This window comes from Orbicella franksi, chromosome 1 (genome assembly GCF_964199315.1).
Source record: "Orbicella franksi chromosome 1, jaOrbFran1.1, whole genome shotgun sequence".
Classification (NCBI taxonomy): domain Eukaryota; kingdom Metazoa; phylum Cnidaria; class Anthozoa; order Scleractinia; family Merulinidae; genus Orbicella; species Orbicella franksi.
Genome location: NC_138145.1, coordinates 14922716 through 14941263, shown reverse-complemented (window position 1 = coordinate 14941263; position 18548 = coordinate 14922716). Strand labels below are relative to the sequence as shown.

Here is an 18548-nt window from a genome sequence, read left to right as displayed (position 1 = left end):
GTAAGTAATCAAAAGGAATCATAAACAGCTTGCTATATATGAGCGATGGCTCTTTCAAAATAACAAAAATAATTTGCAATAAATGGAATTAAGACAGCGGAGGCTTAATGGGAGAAGTAGGGTATGTTTTGCTTCAATGTAAGTGGTAAAAAATAATTATATTGGTCCCCTGTACCAGGTCACACTTCCAGCAAATTCTTGTTCAACTTACAAATCCAAGATGAAATATGTACTGTGTGGATCTATTTAAATTTGTAGTCAATGTGATAAACACGATTTTGGTCTTGCTCAACTTCCTTGAATGTGTTTAAAGGAAAAGGTCTACAAATGACTTTGCTTCAGACATTGCCACTGGCAATATCAATGTTCAAACTGATGAGAGTTTGAGATTTCTCCTCACCTAGTGCTTAGGTGTTGGATGTAACTTGTATTTGCTCCAATTGTCCATTCCTTGGTTCTCAGTACATGTGAGGCCATGTAGAAGGGAAATCGGGCTCAATGGAAAGAAGGCTTGGTTGAGTTACATGAAATTACACCTCATGCTATTTGCAGATGGGAGATGTGAAAAAAAAAGACTTGCATGTACTTGCAAATAATAATTCCATTCCAAGGTATGCTTTTTTAAAAACTGAATATTCGCAAAGTACTGACAAGCACAACAAAAAACCAGCAAAATAGCACAAAAACCATATTCTGGAAACAGTGGCCAACACTAAGTTCACTTATAAATTAGTAAGTAAAACTGGAAGATACAGTTGGTAATTCAGCATTTGCTTCTCAAACACATTGGCTCGTTCTGCTCCAGGTGGGTTGACAATTATGCGAAACTATACACATGAAACACCTATTATTTATTGATTTAAGGTTACAGTATACCTTCAGATCGGCAATTTTCTTCAAATTTGGATTTTTGGTTCAAAGTAATGGTCGAAGGGTTATCTCTAATTTCTGAAAACAAAATTGAAAAAAACTCAATATTGGCGGAGAAATGGAGGTTTTACGTTACGGCCGGAAGTAAAAGTTCCCTCTTGATTGACAGCCCTATAACTTGTACGCAATCAACCGAGACTACTTTCGCGGGAATATATGGATACCACGAATTGGCTGGCTACTCAGATCCAAGCATTTTTCGTATTAGATGTAATTCTATTAAGTTATAAGTAAACATGGGCCACGGAAAACATTGTTTACCAGTTCGAAAAAGCGAAGAACGAATGAAAACACATCAATGAGTGAAGAAGCGAAAGTTGGCCTCGCGGATGAAGCTATAGCTATCGTATCAAGCGGGCAAAAAGATCGAATCAAGAGTAGAGAAAAATTCTGTAAAAATTTGGGAACTCGACAGCGATAACAGCGATGTTTACATTGACTCTTTTGTTGAGTCCGATACTGATGAATCGCCCAACTCATTGAGATCCATTGGAATATTATCCATGCACATTTGCCCCGCCGCGCTTTCTTTTGTTCAGTTTGTTCTCGTCGCCTAGCCACTCTAGCGTTCGTATCCTTTTTAGTCTTCCCCATTTTGCCAGACCAGCTTCAAGAAAGACCGAGCTACAGAAAAATTATCTCTCCGTCTTGAGCGCATTGCGAAACACAAGGGTTTTTTCGAGATTCACGCGTAAATTTCACCGCGAGTTAATGGAAGTAAATTTTCCAAGCGCTGATTGGCTCAGTGATCTGAGAACCCAGTTGAAGGCGTTTGTGGGCGGAGTTTGTTTGCGAAGCAAGAGATTTTTCTTAGCGCTGTTTTCTCGAATAAATTTTTTCGCTTGAAGCAGACACTTTAAGGAGTTACAACTCAAAGGAGATTTGTTTGATTGCCCTCAAATTTGGACAGTAGCTAGATTAACATATAAAAAACAAAAACGTGTCTGCGAATTGTTTATTTCGAAATATTTTTTCTCCGAGAGCGATTTTTGTACGATCACTTCACATTTTTTAAATCCTATTTTGAAAATGTTCTGTAACTTTTTACTGCAATTGAATGTGGAAAAACGCAGACACGCTTTTTTAGCGCTTTTTGTCCTGAAACCGAGGAAAAAAATAAATTGGCGAAAAACAAAATTCGCTTTGACTTGTAGCTTCCAAAAGGCGATTAGGACGCTCGCATTTAGTGGCCGTGAAAAAATCGGCACTTCAGTTTATTTCAAAATTTTTAGTATGGTTTGATAGCCAGCTCTATAAGCTTTAATTTGATATAGGGGTTTAGGTATCTACAGCTTAAACCGGACGCGCTACATCGCTTGGACGTGAGACACCCCTGAAGGTATACGGTAACCTTAAGCATATGAATAGTCTCCAACTACTACCAACATTCAAAGGAAAACAAGCATAAAGAAGTGGGAGATCAAAATAATCAGCCATAGATGACTGAACAATAACATCCGATCCAAGAGTAGTAAATTTCTGTTCGAGATAACAATTCAAGACAGGCAGTGATCATGATAGTGAAAATTTACTGAAAATGAGATGATATCTTTAATGGCTAGCATCCAAAGCAGGATCCAGAAATCTTGAACATCGGCCAAACAAACGGATGACATACGCACTACAAAAAAAAAAAAATAATAAGAAAACATTAAGATATAAAGGGAACAAGTCCAACCATAAAATTATACTCTTAAAACAAGGGTAGAAATCACACAATCACTCCCGCGAAATACCGCGAACATCTGACAAATCAAGGAAAATGCCCCAACTTCAAGTCTGATTTTGACCGTTAAAACGGCGGGGCCCCCCTGGGCCCGCCGGACTTTTCTTAAAGTTCAGCTCTCGAACTAAAGTTTCACGCAAAAATAATACACAATACTGATCCCTTCACCCCGCAAACGACCAAAAGAATATTCATGTCAAGCGCGTGTGGTAAACAAACGTTTTCAACATAGCATGATTTCCATTGCCTAGTTCTGATGCAAAAATTGCTTACCTGCACTTGAGGCTTGGTAAATAATTGGTCTAGATATTACACTAGTAGCTCCTAGAAAATGATCGTTTGATTCTCATGATGAGTGCAGAAATCGGTCGAGAAACGACAACCTACTCTCCATTCGCAACGAAAAATGTGTCCGCCATTGCTCCGGCTGAGACGACATATGATTGGTCGAATGCTGTCACGTGAACCGTGTCCATCCGATTTACCTTGTGCCTCTGTTTCAAAACGAGTCGTCATGCAAAATCTTACATATGAAAATGAGTTTGATTTACATGAAAGTGAACTTGGTTGCGGAACTAATTTTCATTTGACTGCTTTCGTACGAAGACTAGTTTTGATACAGAGGTAAAAGGCAACTTGGAAATGGCTATCGCGGGCCCAACTTATCCACGAAATGGACTGAAGGGACCAAACTCAGCCGAACGCTGCCAGGGCAGTGGCGTATTCACTTCGTAGAGGGTAGTAATGGGGTATTCTCGTGATGCGTGATTAGCTGATTTTATTTTCCGTGAAACGTGAATTTAGGAAATTACTCTTCGTGATCCGTGACCTGAAGGTTTTGCGTGACCCGTAAAGAACTTGAATTATTCACCGATATTCGTGATTTCACCACTCAAATTCTACGTGATTTTGAGACACGGATCCTCCGAATGGTTAGAATCGTCTATCGAGAGTGACTTAGACATGCGATTTGCGATATGGAGTCTTGACTTAGCCTTTCACGATTTTTCTTTCCTTAAACACTCTTTCTAGTGTGAGAACAGGTTATTAAAAAGAGTATCTTACTTGCTTATTTTCGTGATTCAGGAAAACGAAATTTTTATATTCGTGATCCTCTATTTTTTTCGTTCCACGTGAACCGTGCCATAGACCCCCCTGTACGACCCTCTTCGTATTGTCGGATGTTTTTGAGATTTCCCTTTTCCAGTAGTATCTTTTGTTCGTTTATGCTATTAGCCAGAGGCGTTAATTATCAACATCTTACTACCTCTGCGTGTGTCGGCTTATGCTTATGCGCTTGTGAAAACCAGCCTTAAACAATAGATACGAAAGGCGAACAATCGATTTTTGGCTTTGCATCTAATCAGTATACCAATTTATTTTATGGCAATGTGGTCTTGAGGTAAATCTAAGCGTTCTAATTGGTTCTTTCTTAGTCGGGTTTTTGTTCATACGGACCGTTTCCATAGAAATGGTGCTAGGCCGTGCGGTATTTTTTGTTTTCGAAAGCCGGTAAATTCAATGAACAAACATGGCCCGAGTGCCACTGATATTAGGAACTACTCACTAACCTTGCTTGTTCGACCAGTACTGGGGAATATTGGCCCTCGGTTGACGTTTTTGTCTTTCCGTACTGCTACCACCTTAAACCAGTTGATTCCTCAGTAAGGCCCTCGTGATCAGTTAGTAAGAGGTTAGTCATTCTACATTAAGCTAACACAAATTGTGTTCCATAAAATTGCATTTCTCGGTTAAATTTAATCTGTTTCGTTTATTCCACTAGAACGAGCTAAAACGGTCGAAAACGTTTTCTACATGATTATCCAACATCTATAGGGAATATTTCACGTTCTTGCCATGTATGAATTATAACCATGGCAACTTTAATTGAAACCATGAACACATGCAGTGTGGTGTTATATGCTATAAACAATATTGAAAGCCTTGAAAGCCAAGAAAAGTAATTGGACACCCTTCAATTTACAATGTCTCAGGTGGGCCCGAGACAAAGTGACAATCGTGACGATGACTATTCACTCTGCATCAGCAATCAAGCCATTATCGCCATTCTATAAACGAGAAGACTGACCTGAGGAAAGTCTCAACTCGCAGTGGCTCGTGGGACTGTTACTAATGACAAAACAAAGGATGAAAAGTTAAATTGTCCTTCAGAACGGAGAAGCGTAAAATACATGCGCGAGTTTTGGCCTCGCCAAGCTCCAAATTTGAAAAAATGCGGGGAATTTCGTCATTCATGTAAACAAAAATGGTTACAAAGTTAATATACTTTCCTAATTTTCCCAGTAACATCTTCTCGTAACAGATAGAAAGCTGGTGTAATGTTTTCGTGGGGAATCAATATTTTTCCGACAAAATTAATATTAAAAAGGTTTCCGATCCCTCTATTTTCCCGTGGTATACAAGAAATTAAATTTCGGTTCGAAGACACATTTTTTCCACAGACCGTCTTTACATATTGCATCCATATAAGCACACCAGTTATGTATAAGCAAGAGAGCCTCGCAGCAGGCCTAGGCAGGGGTAGCCTCGTTTCATTAACAGTGAAATGCCGAAAAAATTCATGTTTTCCCAAGTAGAAATAAATCAACCGAGCGACATCCTCACGTTCCTTATTTCAGTGCGCCGCTCCCTCTGCCATTGCATCCCGCATTATTGTCTGAGCCCGCAGGTAGGGTTAGAAATGCGTAGAAAGCTGCGCAGTAGGTTTTCCGCTCTAATTCTTTGTTCCCATAGAGTCCTAAAGTGTGACGTCACGTTACCAGAAGCGACTGCAAAATGAGATTCGCCCCAAATTTCTTCTCCTTTTTGAAGTGACGGATTGCATAAAAAATTATAATATAGACCTATTTGTTCTAACTTGCATCTTAATATACACTTTGCGCTCTTATTCTTTGTGGTGACAAACTTAGGACAACGCTTAAGTTGTTTTTGAATCTTTTAATACGTAACCTCTAGGTTCTTGAACAAAGCTATAGGTTTTAACCTTTTTTGAAAAGTAACCTCGATAACAACAGATAGTATTTAGTATTTATTACATACTTTGCGCTCTTTTTCTTTGTAAGTGTCAAATGTAAGACAACGCTTAAGTTGTTTTTGCATCTTTTAATACTTAACTTCTAGGTTCTTGAGCAAACTATAGGTTTTAACCTTCTTTTTAATATAACCTCGATAACAACAAATAGTATTTAGCATTAACTTCTTTTACTGCTCTCTGCTTTGTCCCGCGCCCAGCCATCTCATCTTCTTAACAACCACATTTTGTAGTACAAATCGTAACCAGCTGTAAACTTTAAGTCATTAAAGAGTTATGATTAAAGTTGGAATTTAGGTATCCTTCTCCCTTACTCTGTCTACTTAAAAAAAGACAATCAGTTTTTCCCATAGACCGTAACAATAGGGTATGATTTTTTTTGATTAACCCTTCCGTTTCTATTTATGACTACACCTCACAGTAACATATGTTAAATCTTTCTTAATCAAAAGTTCAACACCCGACTGTCTAACGACGTCAATCTATGACACCCATACGAAAAAGAATAAAAATCTGATACAGTTTCAGTCTGTAAACTGGGAAGGATTATCCAATGTTGGCATTTTTACATGGCAGTTTCCATGGTAGGCGTGAATAGGCTTAGGGCAATTACGATATTCGAGTGCTGATGACGTCCTTTTACATAGCTGACGATTCCACTGACAAGGAACCACATAAAACAGCTCATCATGGTGCTCTGCGTCCAATAAAACAAAGAAATCTTGTTCAGCTCTGGTTGATCGGAACTGGTATTTCTCCGCATATTTTCTTACTTCATTATTAAGCAGGATTTGCTTGTAATGCTTCGACTTTCGCATGTTACTCAGGTGAAGCATGCTAAGACCTCCATTGTATCCCGTGACGCCATCGGGGGGTGGATCGCCTATCTTCGTTCCTGGATGCTCTTGTCTGTATTTTTGAAAGACCTCTCGGTAGGTTGGTAGCTGCACATAAGCTAAACCAAAAATAGTTGTGTTTTTGAAGTTGTCAAAGTGATCAAACAGTAGCTTGATATCAGAGTAGAAGAAAAAGTCAGCGTCCATCAAAATGACTCTTGTCACATCTTCAGGCAAAATGCTATCCATGAATATTGGAAGGTAATAGAGGGGCATTTTTGTATTACTGCGACCACCAATTTGAATTGCATCCTGTGGAAAAGATAACCAAATGTTTTATTCCGTTTTCCGGGTTAATCCTGTTTTTCTACTCTACTAATCCAACATCTGAAACATGCTAGTTTAAGCAAAGACAGATTTCGACCGTTAAATTTTAGTCTAAGAAATGATTTCTTTCTGATTTGATTTAAAAGAAGGCGATATCTAAATTCAAAGATCTAACTAAGAAATAGACTCCATGTTAGCGGGCGTCTGTTCAGAGAAAGATCACAGGTAACGTCTTCCGTGATCTATTACTGCACAGACGCACGGCAGCATAGAATCTATTTGTTATATATAATAAAGAAACAACCAAAAAAAGAATGTTAATGACGTCAACCATGCGTCTGTCCTCCAATAGATCACATGTAACACCCAATCAAAATACGAGAATAATTTGACTTATTATATAATTATATTTTTTGCTCTCAAAAAAAGGGTACGCCAGTAATTACTGAGCTGTGGGAGGAACGTCTCCGCAAAATAACTGAAATAACTAAGAAGTTAACAGTGCACTTAGTGAGAGAACGGTATCTCGTGAGTCAGTCTGTAATGCCTCTTGGCAGACCATGCAAAGACATGGTTACGTTGAACAAATTGTGAGCTATATGGATGTGGAGAACTGTGGTACTTTACTGCACTCAAATTAACTTCCATGGACTGAACTGAACGGCCGTTAAAACTCAACTGAATAATTAATGTCCAAAGCTTTTAACATACGCAAGCTAAATTATTCCTCACTGTTCCCATAAAAGCAATACTGACAATAGATGTCTACTGAATGCTCTGCATATATTAGCCAGTATCTTGCCATCGCCATAACACGTATGCTTCCTCCTGAGGGCTGCTGCGCGCCGCTAAACCTAACGTACTGTCCATTCGTTTGATTCGTACGAATATTCACTAATATCAAATTAAAAAATTAAAACTGAAAGAAAACAAAAACAACAAAAGGATCATATATGGATTATATCGTTTAGTACACGCAAGACAGCCATCATCCAAAAATTACACTGATCCCATTACTAAATCCAAAAAACAAGCCAAAGGAATATACAGGAGATTTTACTACTCGCTCTGAGATTCCGTTGCGCTGTAGGTAGCCTGATCTTATGTCGTATGTGAATTTCTTACTCCTAAATTCAAGGGGCTTAACACGAGGTATAATAGCGGTTAATTTGCATCAGTTGTAGTTTTACTACAAAATGTTTATGACATCTGAGACTCACCTTAATCACGTCTACTGCAGGTTGAATGCCTTCTATCACCTCTTCAACATCGTAGAATTTTACCTTGTAGCCACTCACGCAATAATGACCTATTTCCTCGAAGATTTTTAAAGCCTCATCTTTCCCTACAGAATTGGCAAAGAGGTGGATTGTGAGACTAATGCTGGAGTGCTGGCAAATGGAACCTAAGCACTGTTTGAGTCGGTAGACGAAACGACTTTTAGACGGATTAGTCCCAGCCGTCAGCTGCAGGACAAAAGCGATGTTATTCTGTGCCATGTCTTTCTCCCCCTCTATTGACTGGTCCAGAAGAATTGGCCAGGCCAAGTAAAAGAGAAAACCGAGAAACGTCATTAGAAGCAATACAGTGTAAGGCCAATGTAGGTTTCTTTTCCATTTGAGAGCTCCTGTAAGCCATGCCACCGAAACACTCATTTTGCTAGTAAAAACGCAGAAACAACGGACCGATCGCGCAGATTTGCATTGCATTGAATAAGAATAAGGAACTGCTTAAGACGTGTAACGGGGTTCGGGAGGGGGAGAGGTGGGGGGGGGGGAGCACTTCCCTATATGGGCTATATAGGTATGTGCGGCCCCAAAGGGTGAAGGTTTTGGGCGATTTTGGTCTGAAACAGGTGTTTTTCATTCTGGCTTGGCATTGGGTATTTTGTTTACGAGGAACTATTATTACTCCATCCAAATTGGCAAATTGGTAGCCCCTTCAAATGCTTGCGCAAATGGAAGCCATGTCTGGTTCCCTGCGGTCACATATTAGAGCCGTGTTCTAATTTTGAAGGTCTGGGGTAAGGATTCTTTTCTTAGGTCTGAAATAGGGCATGAATAATCCTAGATTTTGGTCTGAAATAGAGTACAACTTTCGAGGTTTAGGCCGCACACCCCTACCGAAACCTTTGGGGAGTGTGTCCCCCCCCCCCCCGGGACGCGTCACAAGGGATAGATACTGCATATGCTAAATCATTGTCATTCTATACCTGGCGATCACTAAATGTGCTAAATAATACAGATATTTCTCTTAAATTTTGTCAGTTTTGCTTGTTCCACTGACAACTGGCCGAAACGTTTTACGTTCTGACCAGGTGTAAAATTTTACTATGGCAACTATGAAGACAGACAGTGAAGTGTAAAGATTCAAATAGTGAAAACTCTTGAAAGCCAAGAAAGGTACCGTAATCAGAAACATTACAAACTACAGTGGCGACCGTGATCTTGAATATTCATTCTAAACGAGCAACTGAATCATCAAGTCAGTATTGCATACAAACTAATAATGTTTATACTTATTTTCTAATTTGCATCTTATTATTGTTTTCGCTCTGTTTGTTTGTCACGTAATAACAAATCTAGCTGAAGAAAGAGCTAAAGATGTTCTTGTCTCTTCTAATAATTTACTCGGAAATTGGGGGTTAATTCCGTGAGGGAAAAGGTGACTTGTTCAGAATAATACGACGTCTAAGCTACCTGGCGAGCGAGTTGCCGTGGGCGGGCGAGCAAGTTTTGGCGTCAAATCGAAAGCTTTAAGTGCTACTAAACCCCCAAATTTTCTTTTCTTCTCATGATGAAGTCTACTAGTTTCCCGAAAACAAAATTGTCTGGATTGACAAAATTCCGGCGTTTCCACTGGCATTTAAACTTGTAATTTCTGTGTTTACGACCGCGAGTTGCGAGAGGCAGCTATACTAGTGACGTCAACGCGAAAACTGGGATGAAAGCACTCAAGAGACTTTGATTGGGCTTCGGGCGCTGTGAGAGCATTTTTGCGTCATATTTTTAGAACTGTATCTTTCAGCAATACAATTCGGAGTCTGGCTACGATTCGGACGGCTGCGATATATATATATTTATTTTGAATTTCGAGTGGAGCCCGTGGCAATAATGCAAGTCAGAATCGACCATTTGCCGGCTATTTGCATAAATTATAAATCCTTGGACACGATGCTGACAAAAGGTTCAGTAAAATATCAAGCAAATTCTCCCCCACTACTCAGTCTTTTGTTTAATTTTTATATATATAATTACCTTATAGGGCTCGATTTACCACTCGCCTGATTTAGTCTGTGTTTCGGTTTAAAACAAGCGCATTGTTTTGTTTTACTTTTCTTATATAGTCATATTTGCTTGGTTCGTTTTAAGTTGTTAATTTATAATTGAGATGTACTTCCGTTCCTCAAAGAACAAAACAATTGTGTTGGTAGGAGGGTTTTTGAGAAACTTGGCCGGATTATCAACCTCGTGCGTGTGGTTGGACATAACTGTCTGCAAATACATAACTAGTTCAGCTGTTCGAAGCTTCAACAATCTTTCGCCTCGTTGAAGGACCTAGGAGTCGTTTACTATTAGTTAGAAAAGTCAGTCTCTATGTAGAGGAGAAAAATTCCATATGTTTAATTTTAATATGCCGTATGATTTTCTCACATAGTTTTTTATTTGTTCTGGAGAAGAAGATACAGGCCATGAAAATCTTTAGGTTTTTACAGTAGCGGCAAACGCGAGATCGAAGAACTCCTCGATGGCTCCCTCTTTCGATGCGACCTCATGCAGAACAATCTTCTTCTTTTATCTTCTTTTTCGCTTCTGAACCGAGTGTCATCCAGATTGAAATTTTGAAAGGAGAGGTGATTGTTTTCCCTTGCCATGAATACGTTCACCTACCCGGCTGTATTGCCACAGCTGCCTCTAACAACACATCATCCCTGCATTCTGCAACGATTTTGACTCACACTATCACAAAATCCAGTCTCCAGGGAGCAACGTGGCCTGACTTCAATGCCATTCATATTGACAGACAAGTCACGTGAAGAGAGAGTAGATTCTGTCGTCTGCTGAATGCTGGCTGGTTAATTCATATTTCAGAGGCGTCGGCCGTAGATATCATCAGCCAGTACCTCATGGATGTCTCAGGAAACAAGACTCATGCAGTATCTGTTGCCAATTCATTTTTTTTATTTGCACAATTGACTACACTCTTCTTTTCATGTAACGGAATTTTAAAATGGGTTGAGAATGTCCGCTAACAACTGCTCCACAACCCCTCTTGATATCTAGAGTTACACTTCTTTTTTTTCGTGATTTGATTTCCTTTTGCGCATTGTCCGTACAAAGGTAGTAGTCTCGAAAGAAGCTGTTTGGCTGCGTCGCGAGACAAGTTAAGAAAAAATCCGTTGGAAAATCGAGCAATTTCAGTTTTTAATGGACAGAAACCTTGTACCAAAATAACTTTAAGTATATTACAGTCCTTTTTGCATGATATAATGGTTGCCTGAAATACCACCAAATACAATTTCCCATGGGAAATCGAGAAAATTGATTTCAAAGCTCAGAGAAATTGTGCAAACACAAGGCAAATTTTATCATCAGTTTCATTTTACCAGTACTTTCGAGTGTTTCATATGAACTCCAAAACTTGTTTTCGCCATCGTGGTTTTTGTTAAAAATGATTTCTTTCGAGAGGATATTTAAAACTGTCACACAGAAGTTTGCAAAGCAATGTAAACAACCTCGGTACAAAGTTTTTGTCCACTGATTTGTTACTTGAACTTGTGGTGGATTCCTTCTTAAACAATTAGCCATTTAGCAACTTGAAATTAACCGCCGCACAGAGTTAGTTAAGTTAACGTTTCGAGTGTCAGTCCTATGCCGGAGCAAAGTGGTGGATTGTGTGTGGTGTGTGTTTTCTAATGTGAAGCACGGAGTTACGCTATTGGAGAAAGCATGGCATGAATGAATAGGCCATTTCCGAATTACCTTTAGCGGCCTCTTTCTTAAAGCGAGTCTTGGTACCCATACTTTCATATGAAAATGAGATTTCATTCACATGCAAATCAAACTCATTTTCATATGAATGGTTGTGCACCAGGCCTCGCTTTGATAGAGAGGCTCAAGGCAACTCGGAAATGGGCTATTACATAAATGAAAGACGTTCAATTCATCGATCCCATGGAGAGCCAAAATACCTTGTAATGACGTCATGACCAGCGCCCAGTTGGCTTGATGGCTAAGTTGGTTATAACCCTTCACTGGTATCGCACTGGTCACGGGGTTCAAATGCTGTTCAAGCTTGAATGTTTTTCAGGCCTTATCACAACCACTTAAGTTGTGTATTTAACTGCGATGGTCTTTCTCCTAATTAAATCTTTATTCTGCAGTTCGAACATATGAATTGTACGTATTCTATTTCAAATAAAGATAATGATGGTGACAACCAATTACATCAAAAAATTTAAAAAGAGGATAAAGACATATTTTTGGCATGACCTTAAGCCATCTTGAGTTAAATGTTTAATTTTACTAGCTTTTGCTAACAAGACGATATTGACAAATGAACAGGCTAAGTTAAAGTTGAAAACTCAACTGGGGGTTACACGTATCTAGTTGTGAGTTTATTATTTCTTATACAAAATTCAAGGCCCGTCAAAAAACATTACATACACTACACTAAAATTACAATGGTTATGTCAGTAGGCTACAAATACAATATATCCTGTAGTGACTAGAACATTGTGCTATTTATTATCAGGAGCCTTAACAACCAGGGGATACTCCCTTATATTGGCTATATAGGTATGTGCGGCCCCAAAGTATATGGATTTTAATTGGTTTTAGTCTTATAAAGGGTATGGAGTTTGACCATTTTGGTCTAAATACTGGGTATGTTTTTTAGTCTGGCTTGACATTAGGCCTATTTTGTTTACAAGGAACTATTTTCAGTTTCCGCATCAACATCAGCAAATTGGCGGTCCTTCTCAAATGTTTACGCAAATGAAAGCCAGTTCTTGTTACCGGTGGTCATATATTAGAGCCGTGTACTAATTTTAGAGGTCTGAAATGGGATATCGCTTTTTCGCTCGGGTCTAAAATAGGGCATGTAAAATCACAGATTTTGTTCTGAAATCGGGTACAGGTTTTAAGATTAAAGCCACACAACGCTACCAAAAACTTTGTGGAGTACCCTACGTGCCTTACATGTAACATAGTCTTGGTTTCCTCAGTTTGCATTTCATTGTATTTCAGCGGGATCAAACAGATTGGGATCTTCCAACGTGGGCATTATAATCTTGCTGTTTCCGTGGTACGCGTGATGAGGCTTAGGACAGTCGTGATAGACATCAAAGTCGTCCTCTGTGTCAAAACTGCGACATAGCTGACGGTTCCACTGACAAGGAACAACATAAAACAACTCATGATGTTCCGCATCTAACAAAACGAAGAAATCTTGCTCACCTAGATGTCCTCGGAATTGGTATTTTGCACCAAATCTTTTTATGTCGTTGTCAAGAAGGATTTGCTTGTAAAGCTCTTATCTTCGCATGTTACTCAGGTGAAGCATGATAAGACCTCCATTGTATCCCCTGACGCCATCGGGCGGCGGCGCGCCAATCTTCGTTCCCGGATGTTCTTCTCTGTAATTCGCAAAGAACGATTTGTAGTTGGGTTGTTGCACATAAGCCATACCAAACAGAGTTTTTTCGTTGAAGTTGTCAAAGTGATCAAACAGCTGCTTGATATCCGTGTTGAAAAAGAAGTCAGCGTCCAATAAAATAACTCTCGTCACATCTTCAGGCAGAATGTAATCCATGAAAATGGGAAGATAAAAGAGAGGAAGCCTTGGATTAAAGCGACCTCCTATGGCAATGGCGTCCTATTTAAAAAAAATCAAATTGACATTCTAAATTCAGAGAAACAAGAACAAAATAAAATCTAGTTCATCAATCTACTCGTATCATGCTATTAATATTGAGACCGGCTGGTGGGGAGCAGCTAAAATTCAAATATATATTCCTCTCCTATTTAGGGGACGAAAACGGTTGGAATCTCTGACGATGGTCGACCAGCGATATCTATTGTCAAGCTTAATTTATGCCGTAAAACTTGTCCCGTATTAAAAGGGTATGCATGGGGGAACTGTATTCTAAGATATGGTTTAAATTTAGACCATTTCTCAGTCATCACTTAAAATTTGAGCTAGCATATCTTAGTAATTTTCACTTCTCACTTGCTTTTTATATTAAATCGATGTCCATCTCATTAGCCGAACAATATAGATTTAGACTCGACGATTTCCGAACAACCTCGAGGGACTCCGCACTGTTTGGAGGCTTTACGAACACTGCTTGTCACCTTCCGAAGACCTTAAAAGTCCTTTTAAAAGGGCGTTTGGATATATTCATATGTTTTACTCTCAAAAAAGGCGAAATAATTAGGGAGCTTTGGGAGGAACATCTCCCCACTGTGATAAAATAAAAATAGGTTAGCCATCATGATGGTGATAAAAGTCGAGAGTTTGTGTCTTTCCTCCAGGCGCACCATGCAAAGACAAGGTCGACAAGGTCACGTCTTGGTACGTTCACAAACTCAGGAACTTTCTCCTTAAATGTAGCCCTAGACAAAGAAATGGCTGTATCAGGCGGAAAAAGATTCATGTCTGTGTAATTTTTTCGATAAAAAGATCATAACTACAAAGAATCTGAAATTTAACGATGTTGAATTACGTGTTCGTGTTCGATATTTCTTGCATACGGCGGTGTTATAAAATTTGATGACCTGGTCACTGGAAATGATAATACAAATTTTAGAAATATGAAGTTTACGAAAAACAGTTCTCTAGAGTAGTACTGGATCGCCTGGTAGGAAAAGAGGGAATTAACAAACAAATCAAGTAATGCAAGTACGAATATCCGGCGCTGGTTTGAAATGAATGCCACACCAAATCCTTCCCGGCGTTTACGTGAAATGATTGAATTTTTATTTCTACAACGAAGCTCAAACGAACTTGCCTCTGGAAATTTAAATGAATGGGTACAATGTTTATATACGCTTTCAAATTCCTTTAAAACTTCAGGTATAGATTATAAAGATGAACACAATTTTTTTTGACACCCAGACTCACCTTAATCAAGTTTACAGATGGTAGAATGTTTTTCACTGCCTTCTTAACATCGTAGAATTTTACCCTCATGTAATAACCATCGATGCAATAATCGGCTATTTCCTCGAGAACTTTCAAAGACTCGTCTTTGCCTACAGAATTAGCAAAGATGTGGATTGTGAGATTGATGCTCGAGTGTTGACAAATGGAAGCTAGGCATTGTTTGAGTCGGAAAACGATACGAATTGCTGAACTATCATTTGGTTCCTTCAGCTGCATGACAAAGGCGATGTTATTCTGTGCCAGGTCTTTCTCCTCCTCTTTTGAGTGGTTCATAAGAACTGGCCAGGCCAAGTAAAAGAGGAAACTGAGAGAAGTGATTAAGAACATAACAATGTAAGGCCAGTTTAGGTTTCTCTTCCATTTGCACGGCGCGCTCAGCGAGGGAGCAACCATCTTGATGTAAATTGTGGCCAAGAACAAAGACTGGGATCACGTTGGTGTGCATATTTAACAACTTTTTGTGATAGATGTTGCGAGCATAATTAACCACATTCTGTTTAATGAGCTACATGGAGACCACAGGTGACACATACTTATCTATCTCCTCTTTGGAAATGTACAACGAAATGTGGTAATATTTCGCCTGGTAATAAATTGTGAAAGATCCAAATTATTTGTCGGGAGCTCTAAACAAAGAACTGAAGCATTCCTTGTTAACAATTTTTTCTCTTTAGTAAGGAATTTGCAATTCATCAAAACAGTCGCTTTTCTATAATTGGCACCGGGGTCAGTTTCAAATGGGACAGGCCAAGCTGACAAAATGTGGAGAGAACTGTAAATTTTGTGAAACATTTTGTGATAGCAAAAGTAAAATGATGTTAGCATACTGATTACATGTAAAATCAATAATCGATTGTTCTCCCGTACCATCTATTGTTTATGCCACCTCTTAAATAGTTGTGTTATTCAAATTTGTCAGCCAGTTGCACAAAAAGAGAGAGATTCGTGGTGTGAAGCATGCGCATGTAATAACATTAGCCTACTCAATTCCTTTGGTTATGAACCAATTCAGTAGATTCAAAGTACGCGATAATTATATTCTTGCTCCTCTCAACAGTGATTAAATTTCTGGCCAAAACCAAAAATATATATTTCATTTTAAATATGCTCAATTAGCTTATTTCGGTTCAAGTCCGTTGACATTCTGTGAACTTCCGTCATTATGCTCGTAAAAGTCACAGACTTCAGGTGCAGTCCTGTATGGAGCAAGTACATACAAGCGCAATTGAAGAAATACTATGTACTTTTGTTCCCACCTTTTCGAGGCTAATGGCGGAATTTCCAAAGGCAAAAGTCATCTACTCGCTTCGGATTGTTTTGTGGACAATAAAATAGCATGAGGTCATTGCCGTGCACCCCGCACGTTTCAAATTTTAAATTTTCTTGTTTTTAATGAAAAAATTTAACTTTCTTACGATAACTTTTACTTTATTAGTTCTTTTAAGCTTGGGTTTTGACTATTCTCGAGCCACATTTTTAATGGTTTCGAATGTTCTAGGCTGTAAATCAAATTAGTACTACATCCTCGAGAACCTTCAAAGCGCAAACTTTACAAAACTGATTCAGTGAGATTAATGTTCGAGTGTTGACAGATGGAAGCTAATTAAGCATTGTTTAAGTTGGAAGACGAAACGACTTGCTGAACTATCAAAGGGCTCCTTCATTTGCATGACAATAACCTCCGAGCAGGGTCTTCACATGACAAAGGCGATATTATTATGAGTCAGCTCTATCACCCCTTCACTTGAAAACATTGCGAGGCGGAGCAACAAAGAGAACCGAGAAATGTCGGAAATGTCTGAAGAAACACCACAATGTAAGGACGCCAATTTTGGTTTCCTTTCCATCCGCAAGCTCCACTCAGCCAGAGAGGCCACTGGAACAATCATTTTAATGGTAAAAATAACCAGTAAGAAGGACTTGTATCGCGCTGATTGGCATGGTATAAACAATGAATTAATGGCTTGGGCAAACAATCCCATTTTTCATTTTGCATCTAATCAATATAATAACTACTGTAATTTCTCCCTTGACTATCGCAAGATGTTTTACAGAATTTACATCACTCTCTTGAATTTTGCCAGTCTGGTCTGTCCCACTGAAAACTGACCTCGGTACCAATTAAACCAAAAGAGACCATTTTGATGAATTACAAATTCATTACTATAGAGAAAAAAATCTTTTAACAAAGAATGTTTTCTTTGCCTTGTGTTTGTGACAAAAGAATTCGGATCTTTACCTTTTATTGGCCGAGCTTAACGTTACCATCTTTTTGTTTCTGCATCCTACACATAGGAGACATACAGGCACGTGTCATTGATGGTCTGAGTTTTCCTGTTGCTCAGTGGTCAAAGTGTGCTAGTGCTCAAGACAGAACATCTTTTACAAAAAGTTGTTTTGCTATTTAAATTTTTCAGGCAAAAATAGTTAGACGGAGATAGTTAGACGGTTCGGCGCGAGCACAAGCTGTGACGCTTATAGAGGCCTTCAACACCTGTTCAAAGCCCTCGAAAAGGGCTTTTGTTTAAGGAAGAGCTGTCTCGTGGAACAGCCTGTCAGCTGAAGTCTGAAGTAAAGCGAGCCAGGTCGAGTCCAAAACCCTGAAAATGCTGTTCATCGGAATCAGAGCTATACAGATTCTCTGTCGCGTGATTCCGCGAAGAAGTCCTAAGAATGGAAACGTTTTCAAACGTTCAATTTGATAAATGTCCCTTAGAACGATTGCAACTTGTAAAGTTCAAGGCTGAGTTTTCAAGGTCTGTCATTTTCTCTTGGTTTTGATCTTTGGGAAAAGGAGGGAAGTGCAAAATATTTAAGGGATCAAGGAACATTCCCGGAAGCCGGGTTCCCTAATCATTTTATTTTAACTTTACACTGCGCTGGCTGTCTTTTATGGGTTGAAGTTGCTATGATAAAATTTCACACGTGTCCGCTCTTCCCCTATTCTTAGATCAAAAGCGAAGCCTTCAGAGCCGAGGCCCCGATGGCAGTCCTTGAACATTTTAAGCTGTTTTCATTCGTTGAATTTCTTCAAATTCCGTGTCTGTAAGATTATGAGGAATAGCATAGTTCAATGCTATGAATTTGATACTCAACCCTCCACATAGAACCCTCGACCCTCGACAAACTGACGAACTAGTGATGCCTGGATACGGAGCGTGTGTAAGTAGTGAACTACTGGGTACAATAATACATTTTGTTTCAATAGTCACTGTTCAAGTTATTTATGGAAACAGGCCGAAGCAGGACTTGCATTCAGAAGTAGGCTCAAAGAGTTCTTTGTTTGTTTGTTTGTTTGTTTTTTTTTTAACTCTTGTCGTTGTAACGGTATTTATTTCTATTTAGGCTGACAACATGATATTTATGTGCGCTAGCCGGTGTTTTAAGTGACCGCACTCGTTCCCAGTACACTGGAAGCTCGGAGTCATTACTGTACCAAGTCGCTCCATGCGAGATATTTTCCTCCTTCGTGATACGCACAACAATAATAATAGTAACCGGCACTTACTGA

General features: G+C 39.1%; 1 protein-coding gene and 1 pseudogene across 1 annotated transcript; both read right to left on the bottom strand.

Annotated features, from left to right (window-relative positions):
- Window positions 1-5723: 5723 nt before the first annotated feature.
- On the bottom strand, window positions 5724-8639 carry LOC145492213 (xyloside xylosyltransferase 1-like). Its single transcript, XM_081471568.1, has 2 exons — window positions 8092-8639; window positions 5724-6856 (listed from the first exon to the last, which is right to left on the bottom strand). Exons 1-2 carry the CDS (start codon window positions 8578-8580, stop codon window positions 6233-6235), a joined length of 1113 nt encoding a protein of 370 aa, XP_081327694.1. The 5' UTR covers window positions 8581-8639; the 3' UTR covers window positions 5724-6232.
- Window positions 8640-11705: 3066 nt separating this feature from the next.
- Window positions 11706-15950, bottom strand: LOC145483346 (xyloside xylosyltransferase 1-like; annotated as a pseudogene).
- Between the last annotated feature and the right edge of the window lie 2598 nt (window positions 15951-18548).